Source organism: Anopheles moucheti, chromosome X (genome assembly GCF_943734755.1).
Source record: "Anopheles moucheti chromosome X, idAnoMoucSN_F20_07, whole genome shotgun sequence".
NCBI lineage: Eukaryota > Metazoa > Arthropoda > Insecta > Diptera > Culicidae > Anopheles > Anopheles moucheti.
This window is the reverse complement of record NC_069142.1, coordinates 16138213-16158350: the sequence shown is the minus strand read 5'-3', so window position 1 is coordinate 16158350 and position 20138 is coordinate 16138213. Positions and strand designations below refer to the sequence as shown.

General features: G+C 39.0%; 3 protein-coding genes across 6 annotated transcripts; 2 read left to right on the top strand and 1 right to left on the bottom strand.

Annotated features, from left to right (window-relative positions):
• Nucleotides 1-1135: 1135 nt before the first annotated feature.
• On the top strand, nt 1136-19211 carry LOC128306676 (cytochrome P450 4g15). 3 transcript variants are annotated; one of them, XM_053044256.1, is made up of 12 exons: nt 11541-12116; nt 12526-12840; nt 12918-13153; nt 13222-13300; nt 13367-13588; nt 13675-13830; nt 13912-14176; nt 14261-14425; nt 14687-14832; nt 14952-15086; nt 15162-15645; nt 16789-19211. In XM_053044256.1, the coding sequence occupies exons 1-12, from the start codon at nt 11739-11741 to the stop codon at nt 16926-16928; spliced, it is 2721 nt and encodes a 906-aa protein (XP_052900216.1). In that variant the 5' UTR covers nt 11541-11738; the 3' UTR covers nt 16929-19211. The 3 variants fall into 3 exon arrangements, with proteins under 3 accessions (XP_052900218.1, XP_052900216.1, XP_052900217.1); XM_053044257.1 differs by lacking the exon at nt 11541-12116 and adding an exon at nt 12166-12268; XM_053044258.1 differs by lacking the exons at nt 11541-12116; nt 12526-12840; nt 12918-13153; ... (7 more) ...; nt 15162-15645; nt 16789-19211 and adding exons at nt 1136-1560; nt 2305-2502; nt 3158-3340; ... (1 more) ...; nt 5948-6110; nt 6269-6293.
• On the bottom strand, nt 6106-8219 carry LOC128306678 (ubiquitin-like modifier-activating enzyme 5). Its single transcript, XM_053044259.1, has 2 exons — nt 7915-8219; nt 6106-7835 (listed from the first exon to the last, which is right to left on the bottom strand). Exons 1-2 carry the CDS (start codon nt 8123-8125, stop codon nt 6835-6837), a joined length of 1212 nt encoding a protein of 403 aa, XP_052900219.1. The 5' UTR covers nt 8126-8219; the 3' UTR covers nt 6106-6834.
• Nucleotides 8682-10355, top strand: LOC128306679 (probable glucosamine 6-phosphate N-acetyltransferase). Of its 2 annotated transcripts, none has more exons than XM_053044260.1 (4): nt 8682-8925; nt 9191-9401; nt 9487-9676; nt 9745-10355. In XM_053044260.1, the coding sequence occupies exons 1-4, from the start codon at nt 8905-8907 to the stop codon at nt 9959-9961; spliced, it is 639 nt and encodes a 212-aa protein (XP_052900220.1). In that variant the 5' UTR covers nt 8682-8904; the 3' UTR covers nt 9962-10355. The 2 variants fall into 2 exon arrangements, with proteins under 2 accessions (XP_052900220.1, XP_052900221.1); XM_053044261.1 differs by having other exon boundaries at nt 8682-8943.
• Nucleotides 19212-20138: the final 927 nt, after the last annotated feature.

Genomic DNA, 20138 nt, shown 5'->3' with positions numbered 1-20138 from the left:
TACTTACTTACTTACTTACTTACTTACTTACTTACTTTCTTACTTACTTACCTACTTACTTACTTCCTACCACCCTTCATAGAAATTTTATTGTCCTTACATTTACACTTCGTTCCTACACATTACGTTCTGTGCACCTGTGTCCAACTTCTATGTATTACAAACATACATACATCACGCACGCTCAATTTATTGATCTTTTCAAGCAAAACGGATTCGATTCACAAGGACTACATCCATCGACTTTGCATCTGGATACCAAATCAAACATTTAACAATTTGCATAGAACAAGGAAGACAGATTCATTCATATGAATGGCTGGGACTAGCGCGCAGGCGGAGTGACCTAATATCTTAGCGAAGCATTGCACGGATGCAACAAAAGCCGCAGAAAGAAGGAACATGGATTAGGTTGCAGATTGCCGTCGGCTGACCACACTCGTCTGGTACATGCTTGAGAACAAGTGTGAGTACGCATGTACGTACCGAATCGTATGTATTCATGGAAAGGGAAGTCCACCATCAGGCGCCCCCACTGAACGGTTTGCCGAACAAACGAACAATCTCCCGACCACGTGTATGTATTTGTTTCTGTACCTGAGTGTGCCGCACAGTCGCATACATCAAACTCTCTGTAAACGATCCGCGATCATGGTTTCCGACGCCGCCGGGTCCCCTCCGATGCCAAGCGTAAGCACGCGGTTTTTGTCAGGAGCCAAGAAAATTATGCCGACTATAAAAACAAATTTAAAAGACCATCCGTCAGTCAGTTACAGTAGTTCGAGCAGAGCGACAACAGCTAACGGCTGCGAGCTTCTCCGTGAGCTTCCTTTGTTAACTGTATCTCCTTATTTTAATATCTTTGCTCAACTGTATACTTTTCTACCTCTCGAACAAATTCATCGCTAACGATCGAGACACGGATTATTAATATTGTGTTATTTTAAGTGTTCTACAGTCTTACACATATTCTCGCAATTACATTCGGTATAAATTTGGTGCATAAAATTCTTCAACCAGCGTTACATAAACTGAAACAAGCATAACGAAAACTATTTTACCGTGGATGTGAACTGTATTTTAACTCTGTGTATTTTATTTCATTGTAATATGTAATACTTTAAGTGTGGTTCAGTGTTTGTGAAAGTTGTCTACAACTCAGATCGAAAGTGATAGTGCTGGGCAACAAAATAGTAACATTTCGCAAGCGCTGGGACAGAAAGATTACGTACATCGTTAGGAAGACGAGTACCTTGTTAACAACGAGTAGAATCTCACTTCTACTACCTTCTTCCTGCCCAAGCTTCGATCAAACTTTCATTTAGTCTGAACGCTACAAAATGTCCGCTACGATAGCGCATACAGATGGCCTCAACAGCAATGCCAACATTATCTCACCAATCAACATGTTCTATTTCCTGCTCGGTCCTGCCCTATTGTTGTGGTTTTTCTACTGGCGGCTCTCCCGCCGCCACATGCTTGAGCTAGCAGAAAAGATACCTGGTCCAAAAGGACTCCCACTGTTAGGCAATGCACTTGACCTGGTTGGCAGTTCACATTGTAAGTAACTGAGAGACTAATGGATGTAGAATTACTTTACCACATCATAACCCACCACTTGGAAGATGCAAGCATAGTGCAATCGTATATGAAACTAGTAACATCTTCTCAATTGGGGTATGTTTATCATATTTAGTTAAAAGGCATAGCAAATGTTTGCTTCAGTGCAGGTCGGTCGTGAGTATTTTACGATGTGTTGGACCGCATGCTTATTCTGATGGAGTCGCCTTCCTCGAAATTTCTGGAAGTCCTAGTTTGTGATTTGTCGCATTGAGGCGACAAATGGGGGAAACGGTATAAATTGATAGCACTTGTAGACCCCACAACCTAAGAGGATGTTGCTGCTGCCTTTCATATCTCACATATTCCCATTCCTTTTACTTCGTCTTCTCAATTTTTACGAAGCGGAAGCGTTAGCTTCGTTTGTTATCACCAGTAACCCCAATCAGCCCTAATCAAAGAGCGAGGGTGATTGACCCACGAGATATAAAGCGCGATAAAGTAGTAAGATCTGGCCGACCAGACAATGCAGACATTAAAAATTCCCGACACGAAGATATCGAATTCTAAGGGTTGCGAAAATTCATACACATGGAGCATACATATTGATATCTATTTCGACACAAAAACAGTGCCAGCCTATGTGACACAATATTTTTAAAATTGTTGCACCATCTTTGCTCCCTCCCTTTCTCTGATTAATCATTCTTTTTTCTTGGTTTCCTTCTTCCCAAATCCTAAAAGCCGTTTTCCGCACAATTATCGAGAAGGGCAAGGATTATAACGAGGTGATCAAAATTTGGATTGGACCGAAGCTTATCGTCTTCCTAGTGGATCCGCGCGATGTAGAATTGCTTCTCAGCAGTCATGTCTACATTGACAAATCGCCCGAATACCGCTTCTTCAAACCCTGGCTGGGTAACGGACTTCTCATCAGCACCGGTAAGTATATTAATAAAACTTGCGACCACGTCGACACTGGACAGTTGACGTGCTTCTGCCCACGAAAGGCAAAAAACCAATTGACACGGAACGCGATGACTAGATTTGCATATATGACCGGTGAACGAATCCAACGCTCGCTCGCCGATAATGGCGCACGGTAGACCATATGCACCAGCGGACCGGAAGTGACCATTATCACAATCGCCACAACCGTCGCTTTCGGAATTCCTCGAAATTTAGTAAGCTTAGCCTAGCCTAAAAATATTACTATTGCCTCGGTGCTCAGAGACTTTTATATGGGCCAGCGGGCAGGAACGCCGACGCGCATGTCTACAACCATTGCGGAACCAATGGCGGATGTGATTATTGTAGTCATGAGATATCAACACTAGGCGACAATTATATGCGTTTGTGAATGATCGTCTAACTTCATTGGCTTCGGTCATGATTCGTTTTATTCCTTGCTCATTGCATATTTCGTTACACAAGCTAGTATATTTATTATGATACATGATCGTAATTATTGCGATTCACGCAGTAACATAACATGCTCTCTTACGACAACCGCACACAAGTCATCTCTGCATACATTTTCCGCCCAGAAGTACATGGATTCTCAAGTAAAAATGCCTTATTATTCTCTTTGCTCCAGGACATAAATGGCGCCAACATCGCAAGCTGATTGCACCAACTTTCCACCTGAACGTGTTGAAGAGTTTCATTGATTTATTTAACGAAAATTCTCGTCTCGTTGTAAACAAAATGCTCAAAGAAAACGGCAAGGCCTTCGACTGTCATGACTACATGAGCGAATGCACGGTAGAAATTTTACTAGGTAAGTAAACTGCGCTTCATAATCATCATATCGTTGAACATGCATATTATGCCGCTCAGCAATTGCATAATGTTAGTTTCTATGCAACTTCTAAGATAAACATGTAGTAGATTATATGTTGTCAATTTGTCTTCCAAATTATTTGGCTTTTAAGTTAATTTACTGTGCTCAGCCGATAATCAGATTCTTATGATTTCAAAATGCTTTACATGGAGCGCGATAAAACGCGAAATGTTCAACACCGGTTCATGGTGATCGATAAATTGCATAATAGAAAATTGCAATGTCGTCATGCATAAGTCAACTACCTAATGGCACTGAAATGGTGGTAACATTGCTTGCAAACATCTCCTCTAAAGGTACGTTGCAAAGTAAGCCACTGAGGCACTAGGGCGATCGAAAGTTGCGCTACTGCACAAAACTCGATTTCTTAAATCGACTTCGTATTCCCTAATCAGCCAGCTTTCTTTCAATGCATGTCTTTCCCTTATTTTTCCAATTGGCCCCTTCGTGACTCGGTCTGAACCTACTAGTACTCTCAATCTAATCTTACGACGAGAAACTACGGTTGTCATTTTCCTCTCCGTTGCATTAGCAAAATGGCTTTGGGTGCCATGAAACCAGTTTTCCGCAATAGCGCTCGGCAGTGATCGCCGTTGCAACTATTGCTTATGAATTGATCTCCGTCCTTAGCTACAAGGCCCCCATCCAACAACCGATAAACGTCGCAAAAGGCACTACCGAAGGGAATACCCTACCGTAAAATCAAAGTGACTGTGACGCAACCAGTGTAACTAAATATTCGACCCACGGTTCTCTTGGAAGCCATTCTCATGTGAAAGCAAGGATTTATATCAATATTTGTGTGGACCACACGTACATTTTGCAACATCATTATCACAGGCAAAGCACATTCATGCATGCTTGAACAAAAATAGGAAAACAACATGCAGTCAGATGAGCAACCCATCTCGATCTTGAGAATGTGAACAGGATTTATAGGAATTTGATTTACGACTGAAGCTATCGTCAACCCACCGACGCCACACCGTAGTCGATTGATAATCGCAAACCTGATCCGTTCACCGCACGTCGCTCAAACAGTACTAGAATCGAGTGCATTTGGATAACGAAGAATTGCTACAGTTCAATTCATTTTATACATCTGTAATGTAGTCTAGAATCAGGAATAACATACAGTACGGAGTAGCTGTACAGCAATCAATTTGAATATGCATGCATGTCATTTACCTCCTTCAATCTATCCTGTTGAATGAAGCGAGGAGTGAATTGCGTTAAAGTAGACAAACACTGTTAGATAGCGTCCGGAAAGTTTGAATTCATGGGAGGTGCGTAATCTGGTGCGTAATCTATGTTTTAATACCGGTTAAATCTGCAAGTGAGATTACTTGAAATGTCTGTGGCTAAGATAGGCCAGGTTTCTAGCTAATATCAAGGCATAGTACATATTAACATTGGCAAAGCTTCTAAACTCTAATTTATTCACAGCTCTCAAACACATTTGCAAGTTTCTATTTTACCAGTTCTGATACATATGTATATTATCTTATCGTATACCTCATCATATTTTACAGAAACTGCCATGGGTGTATCAAAAAAGACACAGGATCAATCTGGTTATGACTACGCTATGGCGGTGATGAAGATGTGTGACATTCTACACCTGCGCCATCGCAAAATGTGGCTGTACCCGGACCTATTCTTCAATCTTACGCAATACGCAAAGAAACAGGTGAAATTGCTCGATACCATCCATAGTTTGACGAAGAAAGTTATTCGCAACAAGAAAGCAGCTTTCGATAAAGGAACACGCGGCTCTTTGGCTACTACCGACATCAATACATCTGAGATTGAGAAACCTAAGAGCGATGTCGGTAAGACCAGTACCGTGGAAGGTCTGTCGTTTGGTCAATCTGCTAACCTAAAAGATGATTTGGATGTCGAAGAGAATGATGTTGGTGAAAAGAAGCGTCTAGCTTTCCTAGATCTTTTGCTGGAAAGCGCAGAAAATGGTGCGCTAATTTCGGACGAGGAAATCAAAAACCAGGTCGATACAATCATGTTCGAAGGTCACGATACTACAGCAGCCGGTAGCAGTTTCTTCTTGTCGATGATGGGAGTACACCAACACATCCAGGACAAAGTAATTCAAGAACTGGACGATATTTTTGGCGATTCGGACCGTCCGGCTACATTCCAAGATACTCTAGAAATGAAATACCTCGAACGATGCCTTATGGAGACATTGCGTATGTATCCTCCAGTACCGATCATCGCCCGATCGCTCAAACAGGACCTAAAATTGGCTTCGAGCGATTTGGTGGTTCCAGCGGGAGCTACCATCACTGTCGCTACTTTTAAACTACACCGGTTGGAATCAATTTATCCGAACCCTGACGTCTTTGATCCGGACAACTTCCTCCCTGAAAAACAAGCAAATCGCCATTATTACGCATTTGTGCCATTTTCCGCAGGTCCAAGAAGTTGCGTTGGTAAGTAAACAAAATTTTCAATGTAGTTTATTGCAAACTTCCGTTCACTATTTTTTGTTTTTTGTTTTTCTTTCTTCAACCTTAACATCTCTAGGTCGCAAATATGCAATGCTGAAACTGAAAATTATCCTCTCGACCATTCTTCGCAACTTCCGCGTACACTCTGACCTGAAAGAAGAAGACTTCAAGTTACAGGCTGATATAATCCTGAAACGAGAGGAAGGCTTCCAGATTCGCCTTGAGCCACGTCAGCGCAAGTCAAAATCACTGTAAGGATAGAAAGAGAATGTGCGACATGTGCGTTATGTTGTTTAATACTTTATGATTTCTATATATATATATAAATATTCCACTGCACATATGTTGGTCTTAACGGTAGTAGTTTGGCGACATGATATTTTATCCTGCCATCTAGTTATCATGCCAAAAGATATGCATAAACTCGCGCTAAGGGCGAGAAAGAGTGGTTTCGTTTGTTTTTGTTTTAATTTTCAAATGGGAATACATTCGGAGAAATTAAACTTAAATCACCTTTTAAACATAAATAGAACAGTAACGCTCGGATCTTCGCAAAGTTTGGTGGTTGTTGTTTTTTCTTTTTCTTTGCGAAGATAAAACCAGACCCAGTTGTGAAATTTGTTGTTCTGCCGAAATATTCGCTCAGAAAACATATGATTCTGTAGTTTTGTTCTATTTCCAATTTTATGTAAGGGGAGTAAACGATTGTTATTCATACATAGATATATTCATATGTGTATAGATATACATACATAAATATGGATCTGTATTAAGAATGCATATATTTGTGTATGTATATATCATGTATTGACAAATATTTGTATGTGTGTGATAAAACAAGAATAAAAAAAAAGATCAAATTCACACTTCCGTTCGAATGGCGTCACATCAAGCATCGTTTAATAGCTATACGTATGGAATAAACTGCATCCGAATGTTAACAATGATACCAAAATATAAATTTCACTCTTTCTTGGAAGATTTACACATTCCTGACATTTGTGCCATCAATTCTTCAAGGCTTACATCGTCCTGCGTTGATACCTGGGATGCATTTTCTACAATAGGCGCATCGTACGCCAATTTCAAACCTTCAACAATGTTAGTTGTAACGTTCGTTACCTTATCACTACTGCTATTCGGTACGTTGTCATTTTCAACCACTAATTCGATACCGTATAGATTATCTTCATGCAGTGGACTTTCAGATTCCGTTTCAGGAACATTAGAGGCCAAGGTGGTTGGTGGTTTGGCCAAGAATTCTTGTTGACGTTGAATGCAAAATCGATCATCACATGTTGGGTTCGGTTTCAGGCTCATACTGGGAAAAAAATCGTTCATTGCATTGTAACCGAGGTAATTGGAAACAATGCCGAAATTAAGCAAATATTTGAGCGTATTCTGTACTAACATCCCGGCCACAATACCCATAGTCGTTGGCAGGCTAGCAGCACATACACCTTCGCGTTTAAGTGTCTTTTCATCGATGTTCTCCGCAACGACTAATGGGGGTGCGCAGCCAAAACATGCCGTTTCTCCAGGCTTTATGAACTGTATGTGGCCCGAAACAGCATTTTCGGACACACCTGATTCAAACCAATAGAGGTTCAATTCGTTGCAAGCCGTGTTTATCGCCATTCGGGCTTCAAAATTATCGACACAGCTGAGTACCAGATCAACTGGCGCACCATTTTCAATACCACCTGTTCGAATGGCATCGAGAAACCGATCAAAGTTATCGACAGTTGTAATGTTGTAATTGTGCGTCGTAATTGCCACATCAGGGTTGATGAATTGCAGCGTCTTCGCTGCTGCCTCAACCTTCGATAGTCCTGCTTGGTCCGGTGTGAAGAAAAGTCGATTCATGTTTGCCAACTCCACCTTATCATAATCGAACAGCATCAGCTTACCGACACCGCACCGTGTCAACATATCTGCTGTTACGCTGCCCACACCTCCCACACCTACAACACATTGAATATGCATTTAATAAATTCTTTTAACAAAATATAAACACTAATGGCTTATCCTCTCACGACTTACCAACAACGGCTACACTTTTTTCTCGAATTTTTTCGTACTCCTTAACGATCCCCATTCGCTGCAATGCCATTAAGCGGCTGTAGGGGTTGGAATCCACAACTTCTGCTGACATTTTTTCAATTCGTTCTCTCCCAGTTTTGAATTCCTTTGCACCATCGCACGCAACAGCCTCCACAGGTACACGATCCGCATTTTGTTCCCGACTTTCCATAGCGTCAAATGTTAAATTAGTTGATTCAATTCCTATGAATATATGCCACGGATTACGATTCTCTCCAACAATTGCACCTGATGTGAAAGGAGTTTTAATTTCTTCTTAATAACTTTCGAGTTTGTTTGTCAGCTGTCGTGGCTTCTAAATTGACGTTTAGCCTAGCGCAGAGTGTGCTTTCGTATGACGTGTGAAGCTTTTTTGGTGCGGCAGTGATGCCAGCAACTACCTTCAAAAGCCGGCACTTCTAAACACAAAACTTACAACGATTATTAAAATTAATTTGGAATACCGCCCTCAAGGATTGCGGCGTATTGTATTCATAAGCAACATTATGTAAAATGCGCTCAGTGTAATATGTAAACAAATATATAAACATGCGTTCTTAACTAAATTGATTTTTCCGAATGTGTATATTGCCTCCGTTCTACAAGCTTTGAGCTTCACGCACAAGTGACATATCTAGATTGTAAACAAAGCCCGTATTTGTACGATTCTACTGAACTGATCTATTGATTACCAGCCGTCAGAATTGTGTATCAAAGAGAAAGTTGTTTTGCAACTAGACTGGTTATTCGTTCCTGCTCGTTGCCGAACAGTCGTTCCACGCTGGCAACGTAAAGCGGAAGTTACGCTACGCAAAAGTAGTGCGAAAATCAATCGTAGCGCAGAAAAATGCGCTAAAGTGATTTACTTGGTAATTATCCAAGGTCTACCAGGATAGAAAGAGCAGTGATACATATTTGCATATCTATCGTCGGGATAATATTTGCGCAACAATGGGTGGTCCGCTGTCTGAGGTAAGTAACGATGATATGGTATCAGATAAAGGGTTTCGTGACACGTGATGAAGAAATAAAGAAAGTGTCGTAAAAAGGCACAGCATTCTATTAACAAGTACCAATTGAATGTTGTATACCACATTCACCTTCATATTCAATCTGTTCAAGGTCAAGAAAATACATTTACACATACGATTTAATTAATTGTGAACAGTGTTATTACTACTGTCTAATTAAAGTTGTCTATGTTTTGCTTTTTTCCAACTAAATTACACTGGATTAGGAGGAGTTGTCATTGTATGATCCTGCCCTTCTGCTGAGCCTAGACTTCTTTCGTTCACCGGCCAAATTCAATCCTCGCATTTCCGCCGCGGTACCGGGTGAGACTTGGTTAAAAGTTAGACCTCTCCAGTCGGGCGACTTTCACCGTGGATTCTTACAAATTTTATCTCAGCTAACGAAAGTTGGTGATGTTTCGCTGACACAATTCCTCAGTAAGATATCAAAGCACTGATAATATCAATCTTGGCGGTATCAACCCTGGAGATGAACTAATAATACAACTCGGTTCTTTTGCAGATCGTTTTGCCCAAATGCGTGCAAGTGGTGACTACTATGTAACTGTGATTGTCGATACGCGTTACGATAAAATCATTGGCAGTGCTACTTTGGTATTGGAACGCAAATTTATTCATGGTTGTGCAACCAGAGGCAGACTCGAAGATGTGGTCGTCGACGATACATATCGTGGAAAGCAGCTCGGCAAATTGTACTACCTTCCCAAAAAAAAACAGACGTATATTGATATACTAATTTTCTGTATCTGCTTTTCCACAGAATTGTTGTCACCGTAAATCTGCTAGCGGAGCATTTGGGTTGTTACAAAATGTCGCTGGATTGCAAGGATAAGCTGATTTCTTTCTACAAATCGATTGGCTATACCCTTGAACCGGGTAATGCTAATACGATGAACATTCGATACGAGTCTGCAAACGATAAAAACATTAACTGCAACGTTACAGGCAGCAAACCGGAAAATACTGAGCCTTCATGACAATTAGCCACCAGTGCTGCTACTCTTAGTAAATCCAAGCTCTAGACTGCAGGTCGAATCAGAGGGTATGATGCTATTCGCTGAACATAGTTACGCGGCTTCCTCAATGCCCTTCTCCATGATCGACCATCTGCCTAGCTTATGCCACGCAAAATCACATTGGCTTTCGTTTTGCAATTGGATTTACTTTTTTGTCGGAGATTCTTATGTTCTGTAAGCTGTTGCATATTGCTATAGCAATAACTGTTTCAGACACATATATCCCCGTGGCAGCATCTGGTACATAAGATGTTTTTCATTGCACTGTTTTAAAATTCTTAGTATTAATCATTTATCTATCTTTTTATATATTTTGCATTTGGTGGTTGTGCTTGTGTTCAAATAATGGGAAATAAAATATTTAAAAACTATTTGAAATGGGTTTAATTTTTGTCATTTTTTTATCTATTATTAATTCTTAACTAAGTAAGTATTATTAATACGTAAAACAGCTATTCGCTTATTAGTTTGACTAAGCACAACAGTGTACTTGCAATAAATGTAGCGATACATTAGTGCGCAATTATTTTATTTTTGTTTTGCAAACGTTTCCTTGAAAGCTTCGCCACGATGGCGAAATTTACAACAGCTGATGCGTTTAAGCTTTTAAGCTTTTTGATGTGCCAAATGCCTGTTTTTCACATGTACATTTTATGCTACAAAAATATCTGCATGTGGATATCATACCCTATTAATTTTCTTCGCCTAACAAAGAAATAAAATTAGAAACATAAGTAATCATTTTGTTTGCTAATGCTTCTTTAATTTGCCGTTTAGCTATTAGCATATTGGGATTTCTCAAGCCAAAAACAAATTATTTATACCATAAAGGCAGTAACTACCATATTCTGTGGTTTGTAAATGATTTCTTTTTATACATAGCCAGTCAATAAACTTGATAAAGTTTATAAAGTTTGATAAACAACCACTTTTTCGTACAAAAGACTTGGGATAAATACTTACCTGAAAATTACAAGAGAAAATTAATTTTCGTATGAATATTTTTACTAATTTATTACACACATTTAAGCTCAATAAACTTAAATGATAAATATGAAGCCTGGTTGAAAATGTGGTGCTTGTATACGAAGCATAAATAAATTAAATTAGCTCATTAAAATATCTAATGATTAAAAAATTAATATCAAATAGTTTTACGTATAACTATACCCTAAGCACAATCGTAAGCACCGTTTATACGTGACCAAAAAAGTAGAGCAATAGATGCGGATATCGTTCTAGAACATTGAAGTTTGACAAAAAAAAGTTTTATTGTTTAACTTAACCAATTCTCACGTATGGGATGACCTATGAACTGTGTAGTAAAGAAGAAATTCGTATAGGCTACTTTAATTAAATTCCTCTGCTGTTATTAAAAGGTTTTTAAACATGGAGAAATGAACCATGTGCTTCAAACGAGCTGTTTGGACCAGCTGTCAATCTACAGAAAATTTTCATGTTCTCCGTAGCCAGGGAAAATCGCGAAAACACAAAACACGATACGCGCATTACGCGAAAAATCTGTGTAATCCAGCATAGTTTATACATCGTTAGAATTAACTTTCCTTGCTGTACCGTAGCGAAACAGTTGTGAAAGATTGTGCTATCAGTGGTGAAAGAGCGCGGAAGCGAAAGCATCCGTCAACTGCACCACCGTATCGGTGCTCCTGCTGGACCGATAGAAACCGATTAGAATTTCCGTACGGTTGGTTGGCGGACGCGTGTTCTTGTGTGCGTTATGTGGTCTTTTTTCTCACGCGATTCCTCGAAAGACTTTCCTTATGAAATCGGAGAACAAGTGCAACAGTTTGACACGAAAAGCATCTGGAGTCTACACCGTGGCAAACGGAAAGGATCCAATGATGAGGTGTCAGTCTTTACATATGACATCAAGAATGGTTCGGACATTAAGCTGGAGCTAGCGAAATCCGCACTAAAGCGACTGAAAACTCTGCGCCACCCTAGCATTCTTCAATTTCTAGATAGTCTGGAAACGGATAAGGTACTATACGTAGCCACCGAGCCTGTCGAGCCGTTAGGTACGCACATCGGCAAGCTATCAGCTGAAGGACCTCAACGGGACTTGTATCTGGCCTGGGGTATCTTTCAAATCACGGTAATATTTAGTTTTTGAATAGAATCACCCGTCAGTTATAGTGCCGCATATTTGTATAATGAAGATGGTACAGGCTAAAATGATCTGTTAAGGTAAACGACAGGACATTTTCCCTCTTACCAAATCGATATGTGATAATGTTTACACAATTGGTGAGTGAATCAATCGTGCGTATACGTAAGCCATATGGAATAGAAAATTGACAATGGGATTACTGCACGCATTTCTTGGCGAAGCGCGATTTTCTGTAAATATCAATATCGTACCGCTGTTCTTCAAATATACTATAGATGGCAAATGCACAAACTGCCAGCACGTAAATAATGTTTGTGTTTCCCAACATTCAATACATTTTTTTTTGTGATTCAAATACACTTTCAAATAATTATTTTTCTCCTTTGTTTACTAGCGCGCGTTATCGTTTCTTAACAACGATGGTAACCTGCGACATAATAATGTCTCTGTATGGTCGGTATTTGTTAATACATCAGGCGAATGGAAGCTTGGTGGACTGGAATACGTATCTTCAACTGAGTTACCGGTGGTACCACCGATCAAAATACCGCCATCATTAGAAATTTATGATCCACCGGAAAAGAGTGACGCAAACAAACTGAAATCAGCAACAAAATGCTCCAGTGATATGTGGGGTCTTGGCTGCCTGGTATGGGAATCCTTTAACGGACCGTTGAAAACGCGAGGAAACTTGAAAAACATTGAAGGCGTAATTATACAATGCGAGTGTGCTTAATATCAATTTTTCACGTTAAAAATTTTGTTCGTTCTTCCCTTACATTGCAGATTCCAAAATCGTTAGCTCCTTTGTATTGCGAGCTTGTCGGCGCTGCACCCATAAGCCGACCAAATCCGGCAGATGTTATTACCAAATGCCGGAAACCTGGTGGATTTTTTAAGAACGATTTAGTGGATTCGCTTCTATTTCTAGAGGAAATTCAAATAAAGGATAAAGTGGAAAAAATGCGATTTTTTAGCGCACTTACATCGCAAATAGACAACTTTCCTGACAATGTTTGCAAGTATGTATGCAAATCAACGTTAGTGCAGAACTTCAAATCGAATAAAGCAATGTAATCTCTTTTTACAGGCACAAAATTCTACCCCAATTAATAACGGCCTATGAGTATGGTGATGCCGGATCTGCAGTTTTAGCCCCAATGTTCAAGGTAATCTAGTTATATTCGGTTGAGATTCGAACCTCTAGTAATTTGTGTGTTTTTTTTAAACTGCAGCTGGGACGACTCCTTGATGAAGCAGAATATCAGAAGCGTATAGTGCCATGTGTAGTAAAGCTGTTTGCTTCGACCGATCGCGTTACACGCTCTCGTTTGCTGCAACAACTCGATTTGTTTATTTCCCATTTGCAGCCCAATGTGGTGAATGATCAAATTTTTCCCCAAATCGCACATGGCTTTCTAGATACTAATCCGACAATTAGGGAACAAACAGTGAAAGTAAGCTCAAACGGTAGCATATGTTGCTTCCTGAGTTTAACTGTTTTATATATGCTTTATACGCCCTTTTTTCTTCTTTTCTACAGTCTATCATTCATTTAGCACCAAAGCTAAATTACAACAATTTGAATGTTGAAGTACTGCGTCATTTTGCACGACTGCAGTCAAGAGATGACCAAGGCGGTATTCGAACGAATACGACTGTGTGTCTAGGTAAAATTGCGCCGCATTTACATCCCCAGGTAATACTACTCAGTCATCTGATACGTTTTATTGTTCACAATTGATGCACGAATTAATCGACTATTGCATATTTTTGACAGGTCCGACAACGTGTCCTTGTCTCCGCATTTATACGAGCGATGCGTGATCCGTTTCCACCGTCGCGAGTGGCAGGAATTTTAGCGCTTGCGGCTACACAACAATATTTTTTGTTAAACGAAGTTGCCATTCGTATTTTGCCTGCTTTATGTCCCCTCACGATGGACGCCGAAAAATCCGTACGCGATCCTGCCTTCAAAACACTACGTGGATTTTTGGGCAAATTAGAAAAAGTATCAGAAGATCCAAGTCTACGCGAGAGTATGGGTGAGTAATGTGATTTGTCGTATTTTTATAGCTTGTAATACGCTTTGATTACAACATATCATTCGTTTGTACTACGCATTACAGAAGCTGATGTGCACACAGCAACGCCGTCGCTGGGAAATGCTGCTGCAACATGGGCCGGCTGGGCAGTGACAGCGGTAACCGCCAAATTCTATCGCAGTCAAAGCGACACGGCCCGACCGAGACCACCACTAACGGGTAAAACTTTGAGTAAACCTGCTTCTTTGGGTATGTAGCAAACTGCTGCCTTACACTGTTTTCTTAAACTATACATCTATCGTTCACAGTATATACCTACCTACCTTGTTTTTACTTAAAAAATAGTGTTTGTGCATAGTTGGGAATAGCTTTCCTTTTTGTATTGTGGTTTGATTTATGTCTCTGGTAAAATTGTCCGCTTTTTATTTACCATTTTTTGACGTACTTTTATGAATTACTTAATACGTGATATCTTCCATCAATTTATCGCATTTTACCCTGCATTGACAGAACAACCTTCAAGTAGCAGTATATCAACTACCACCAGTAGTGTTACATCGATGACCTCACTGGAACATGAAAGCGCTGACACATCTGCTTCAGCAAGCGATTACGGACCCGATAATTGGGACCAAGAAAACTGGGGCGATATGGATGTAAGTAATAATGTTCTACGACAACCAATGACAGATAACGATATAATGATTATGAAACTTATCAATATGTTTATGTATATATATATTTTTTTTTTTTCATTTCTATCGCTATTTGACAGACTTCTCAAGATCCAAGCAGTCCAATGGCAGGTACATCCAATCAACTAAATCAGAACCTAAACATGATCGGTAGTGTAAACGATATGCGTGATGGTTGGGATAATGAAGACTGGGGAAGCCTTGAAGAAGATCCGGTACGTCTAGCTTGGCATTTTGTATACCCACTTCTTAAAGTGTTTATTTATGCATTTATCCATTTAATTTGTTAGCATGAAACCGAACTGAACGAGAAAGACGAAGATGAACACAATCAGGCACAGCAGAAGGAAGCGTCACACATGGCTAACCCGTCTGCAATTTTACCTAACCTTGTGTCCTCGATCAACAACAGCAGCAGTGGTGGTTCTTTCAATATGGGTCGCGGTGGGGGTGGCAGCAGCAGTAGCAATAGCACAACAAACAATACAACCAACTCGTCTGTTACGGACAGCACAGTAAAAGCAAGTAGCAACAACAGCAGTAGTAGCAGTACGTGTGCCAGTACCAATACTAGCAACAGTAACAACAATACCATCAACACCATGGCGAATCATATCAGCAGTCCTAGTAAAATGATCGCTCTTAAGAACATGAATAACCTACTCAACACTAGCAGCAGTAACAGCAATCAACTGACCGGTTGGAACAATGGTGGAGGTGCGGGAGATGGCTGGGGCGACGGAGAATTTGAATCACTAGACGAACCAAGTGCGGGTGAGTGTTTGAACAAGATTTGAATATCACATCAATTTAAACCTATTTCACTAAACACTCCGATCCAGACCGACTTAATACATACCGAACATACCGTGTTCCATCCAGGAATTGATTTAAAAGTCCTATCCTTAGTGTATAATATGTTTCTTTCTGTCTTTTCTCTGTCTCTTTTCTCTTTATGTCTGTAACTTGCGTGTGTTATTCATTTTACCGCGTAATATTTGTTCGCATTTATCATACGAAACGATTGATTGACAATAATACTATCGTTTAATTATCTTTCTCTTCATGAATCCTCCGTATTGCTCTCTTTTGCCACAATAAAACCCGTTGAATCCGTGCCCAGATGATATCGTGCACAATTTGCATCGGCGAAATCATTTTCACAATCGAAGGAAGGGTTACTGAGATGCTTCCGGATGCAATAATTCCTACTTAATAGATTGCTGTCAGTCATCCACCACACATTCATCTTCATCGCCATCATCATCACCATCGTTGTCGTCTCGTCGTCAATCTTTCGAAGCCTCAACGAAAGAAAAGTTTTAAATGCATTCTTACACCTTTTCTTTATGCAAACATAAAAAACGCAAGAAATTGCTACTCACCTTGTTAATGGTAGCGTACATTCATTCCCTCTATTGTTGTTTTCAATTTTGATTTTAATAGGTTCAGATTTTTGTTTATTTGATTTTTGATTGTATTCATATTGGTTTATCTTTATTATTTTAAACATATATTGGCATTTCAATTTTGCTTCGACGTTTTATTATTTTTTTATCTAAATTCATTTAGATAGTCAATAAAATAGTCAAGAGATTTTATTGCAATAAATTACACTCCATGATATGAAATTAAAATGATAATAAATAATGTAAATTATGAGCTAAATAGAAGTAAAGTCAAACCGATGGATTATTTTATATAATCTTTGCGTTGATATGCCCTTCATTATGTTACTAGACATGCCATGTCGATTGTGGAAATTATTTGTTTGTAAACGTTATTTCTCTAGCTTCTATTATTCTTTGTGATATTTCTATTATTTTCCTGTTCAATATACTTACATAAAAAATATATAAATATTTTTCATTGAGCTTATTTATGTTTTTTTCTTATCTTTGCTATCATATGCCGCAGGTGGTAACGCGAAAATGGACGAGGCGCGTCGTAAGCGCGAAGAGAAGAAAATGCAGCGGCAACGCGAATTGGAGGCAAAGAGAGCTGCCCGTACTGGTTCTGGCGGTGGTCCAATGAAGTTAGGTGCCAAAAAAATTTAATCCGAAAGCACAACGTCCTGTTGGCTCACCCAGATAACGTGTACTATATGTTGCGTAACGCGTGAATACAAATGGTCGTTACATTTGGTTAAATCGTGGACGATGTTAGATGTCTAAAATATGGCAGGAAATACGATTTGCGTCGGCTAATACTGCTATACGGTTAAAATAGGTCCTGCTGTAATGACTGGCCGAAGAGCATAAGATTGATGCTGCACAGCAGTAGAACATTACTAGCAATGCAAAACCACACCATACCAAACTGAATTAACAACAACAAAAATAGTTAGTAGGTGTGTGGTGCAAAAAGACTGCGCTTTCTGTACGGAACAGTGTGAAGCGTAACGAAGGTAAAAAGAAAACTCGAAATTCTCGTAAAAGCCTTTTTAGATGATAACAATAATAAGATCTTCATAAGCCCCAGAATTATACGATGCAATCATCCGGTGCAATGTTCGGTGATCGGTGATATTGTCTCTTCCCTTGGGTTTTTTGTTGTTATTAAATTCCTTAAACAATGCAACGGGTGTACCGGTCTTTCATATATACAAAATTGGATACTCATCATACTGAACGTGTGTATGTGTGTCTTCTGAAGCGTAAAGAGTAATGACAATGAGTAATAATCATACCAACGTATAACAACTTCGAGTTTTATAGTTTTCATTCCACATAATGTTTCCCGAGTGCGTGTGTTTTTTTGTCCAACTTTGCTAGGTATTAGATTGGATTCTAAAGGAAATTTAAATGCAAAACAAATCACCATTTCAACATCAGATGTTTCGATCTGATATCGATCGCAAATGGTTTAGCCTCGGAACGGTAAGCAGAATATATGTAACAAACATTTAAAATATACCGTGAAACAAGATGCACGTAACGGCAAACAAATAAATTTCGTCAAGACAAGTGAATAGCTTTAATAGAAAATGTACGAATTTATAGCGTCAGAATTGGTTTAACATGGTCGAATAGATCAATGATTTTGCAATTGGAGATGTTTTCGCTGAAAGTTAAGGATCTGACAAGGGTTCCAGCGGCTTCACACTGCTCCTGCATGTTTACTAGAAATGAGTTTTTCCTCACGCCCTTTTTTATCATTAAAAATATTTGCAATCTTCTTAATTGGTAGTTACGTAAATGTGGACAAAGTTAAAAAAAAAAGTTTCGTACTCCGTTATATTTCCATGCTTGCCCTTTAAAAGGGTAGATGCTGGCAGGAGAAAATAATTGCCTATCGATAGTTTAACGATGTCACCAGAAAAACATTGGTATTTTTGTTTAAGACAGTTCCACTTCGCTGAACAAAGCAGTCAGGGGCCAAAATCTATCGGTATCCATAAGTTACAATGGCTCGCTATCATAGTATTACTTAGTTGCTTCCATTTCAAATTTACATTGAATACAATTAACAAAAAAAGAACGAGTGAGAGTTAATTGAAAAGTTTTTTTTATTCCTTCCATTGGTATTGGGTTTGTAGACGTGTATTACAAACTCGAGACTCACCTTTATAAATCATGCTTGCGATGAAGAAGTTACCTAAGTCATACAAAGGTAGCTTCCATTAGTAACATTTGTTTTACCTATAATCAACTTTTGCATTAAGATGGTCACATTATACCTGTTATGTGTGTTTTGGCCCGTATCCATCATCCAAGACATTTGATACTGCATCGGTCCAAACACGAAAGCTTCTACTGAATTGTAAATCTCACTAGAAAAAAGATATATTCAGTTTGTACTAATGTTATCAACAATCGTTTGTCTAAAATTTCCTTTTGCAGTTGCTTGATTAACATTTTCTTTGCGAAAAAATATCATTACCATGATTACTGGGGTGCGCTATCAGTAGTCATTCTAATGCTTCTATTATTGCATATCCATTTTTAGGAAAAAATGACCATGTTCTTTTCCTGTCGTTCATTGACATTTCTTTGTACTGGCAAGACTTCCTTTTGTGGTTATTAAACCCCCTTCCCCACCCTTCTGGGCTCTGTCATGCTCAATGATGCGTCTAAACATCGCATTGGATGAATCAATTCTAGATAGGTAGAGTAATCGATTCGACGAAATCATAGATAGAGTAAAATTAAAATCTAATAATCAAGCACCTTAGCAAACTTTTAAAAGTAACAGTGCACGACCACGTCAACGTCTTAAAAACTAAACCAGCGTAAGTGAAAAACAATAAAGCAAAAATACTGTAATTAATCGCATTTTCCAAATGCTATAATTTGGTCCGAACTGGCCGGAAAGGTGAAAATCAGAAATCGAAAACTACCAAACAATTCATTTGCGCTTTTTATTAAAATGCTTTTTGTTTGGGTTGTTTCGAGATCACTATGTTGTAAATTTTTCTTTTATTGTTGCATACCTTTTCGACTTCTAATAGAGAACTATTCCAATCAGCTCCTGTTGTTTTGTATACAAGAAAGAAATGACCAACTACTATGAAGCAGCACGAATTTCGCTTTTCTGAACAATACGATCCTACACATGATCAATACAGAAGATCCGGTTTTCATTTTTTCATGATAGTATTGAAGGTTTCTGCTGCAATGGATGGAGGTACCAAAGTCCCTTTAAAAACGATTTGATCTTGCGGTTGATTTGATTTCTATCTGATATGAACCAAAAATGAAAAAAATGTGATTCAATATCTTAAGTAGGAGTGTTTCGTAAGTTTGAAAAATTGATCCTCATTCATTCACGAATAGGTTGAGTAGGCTAAGAACGTGTGTTCTGTGTTGAAGTTGAAAATTTACATCAAATATCTACACTCTTCAACCGTCTACAACCATCCAACATGCATCATTTGACAACGTGCTCAATTAGTCAATGAGTATCGTCGGAATATCTAACAGGTGGGTTTAGCTAGTCAAGGAATTTTAAGGTATAGTCCAAACATCAACTCGTGTAGGGAGAACGAAGGAAAGCTTCAATCGCTACACAATTTGACACAGCTAGCAATACAGCCTTGGCCCTTTTTTGCATAAAAAAAACTATTTCAATAGCTCCTAAAATAAATTGCCACCACAATCCAATAATTTTGGAGGTAATTCAGCACACAAGAAACAAAAATCATACCTATGTACTCTTATTTCAATTGCGCATGCTTCAACACACGAATAATTATAATTATAACAGTTGAACTAGACATTTATTCGACTCGTCTCTAAATTGAATAATAAAGAGGGAGTAAATTATTC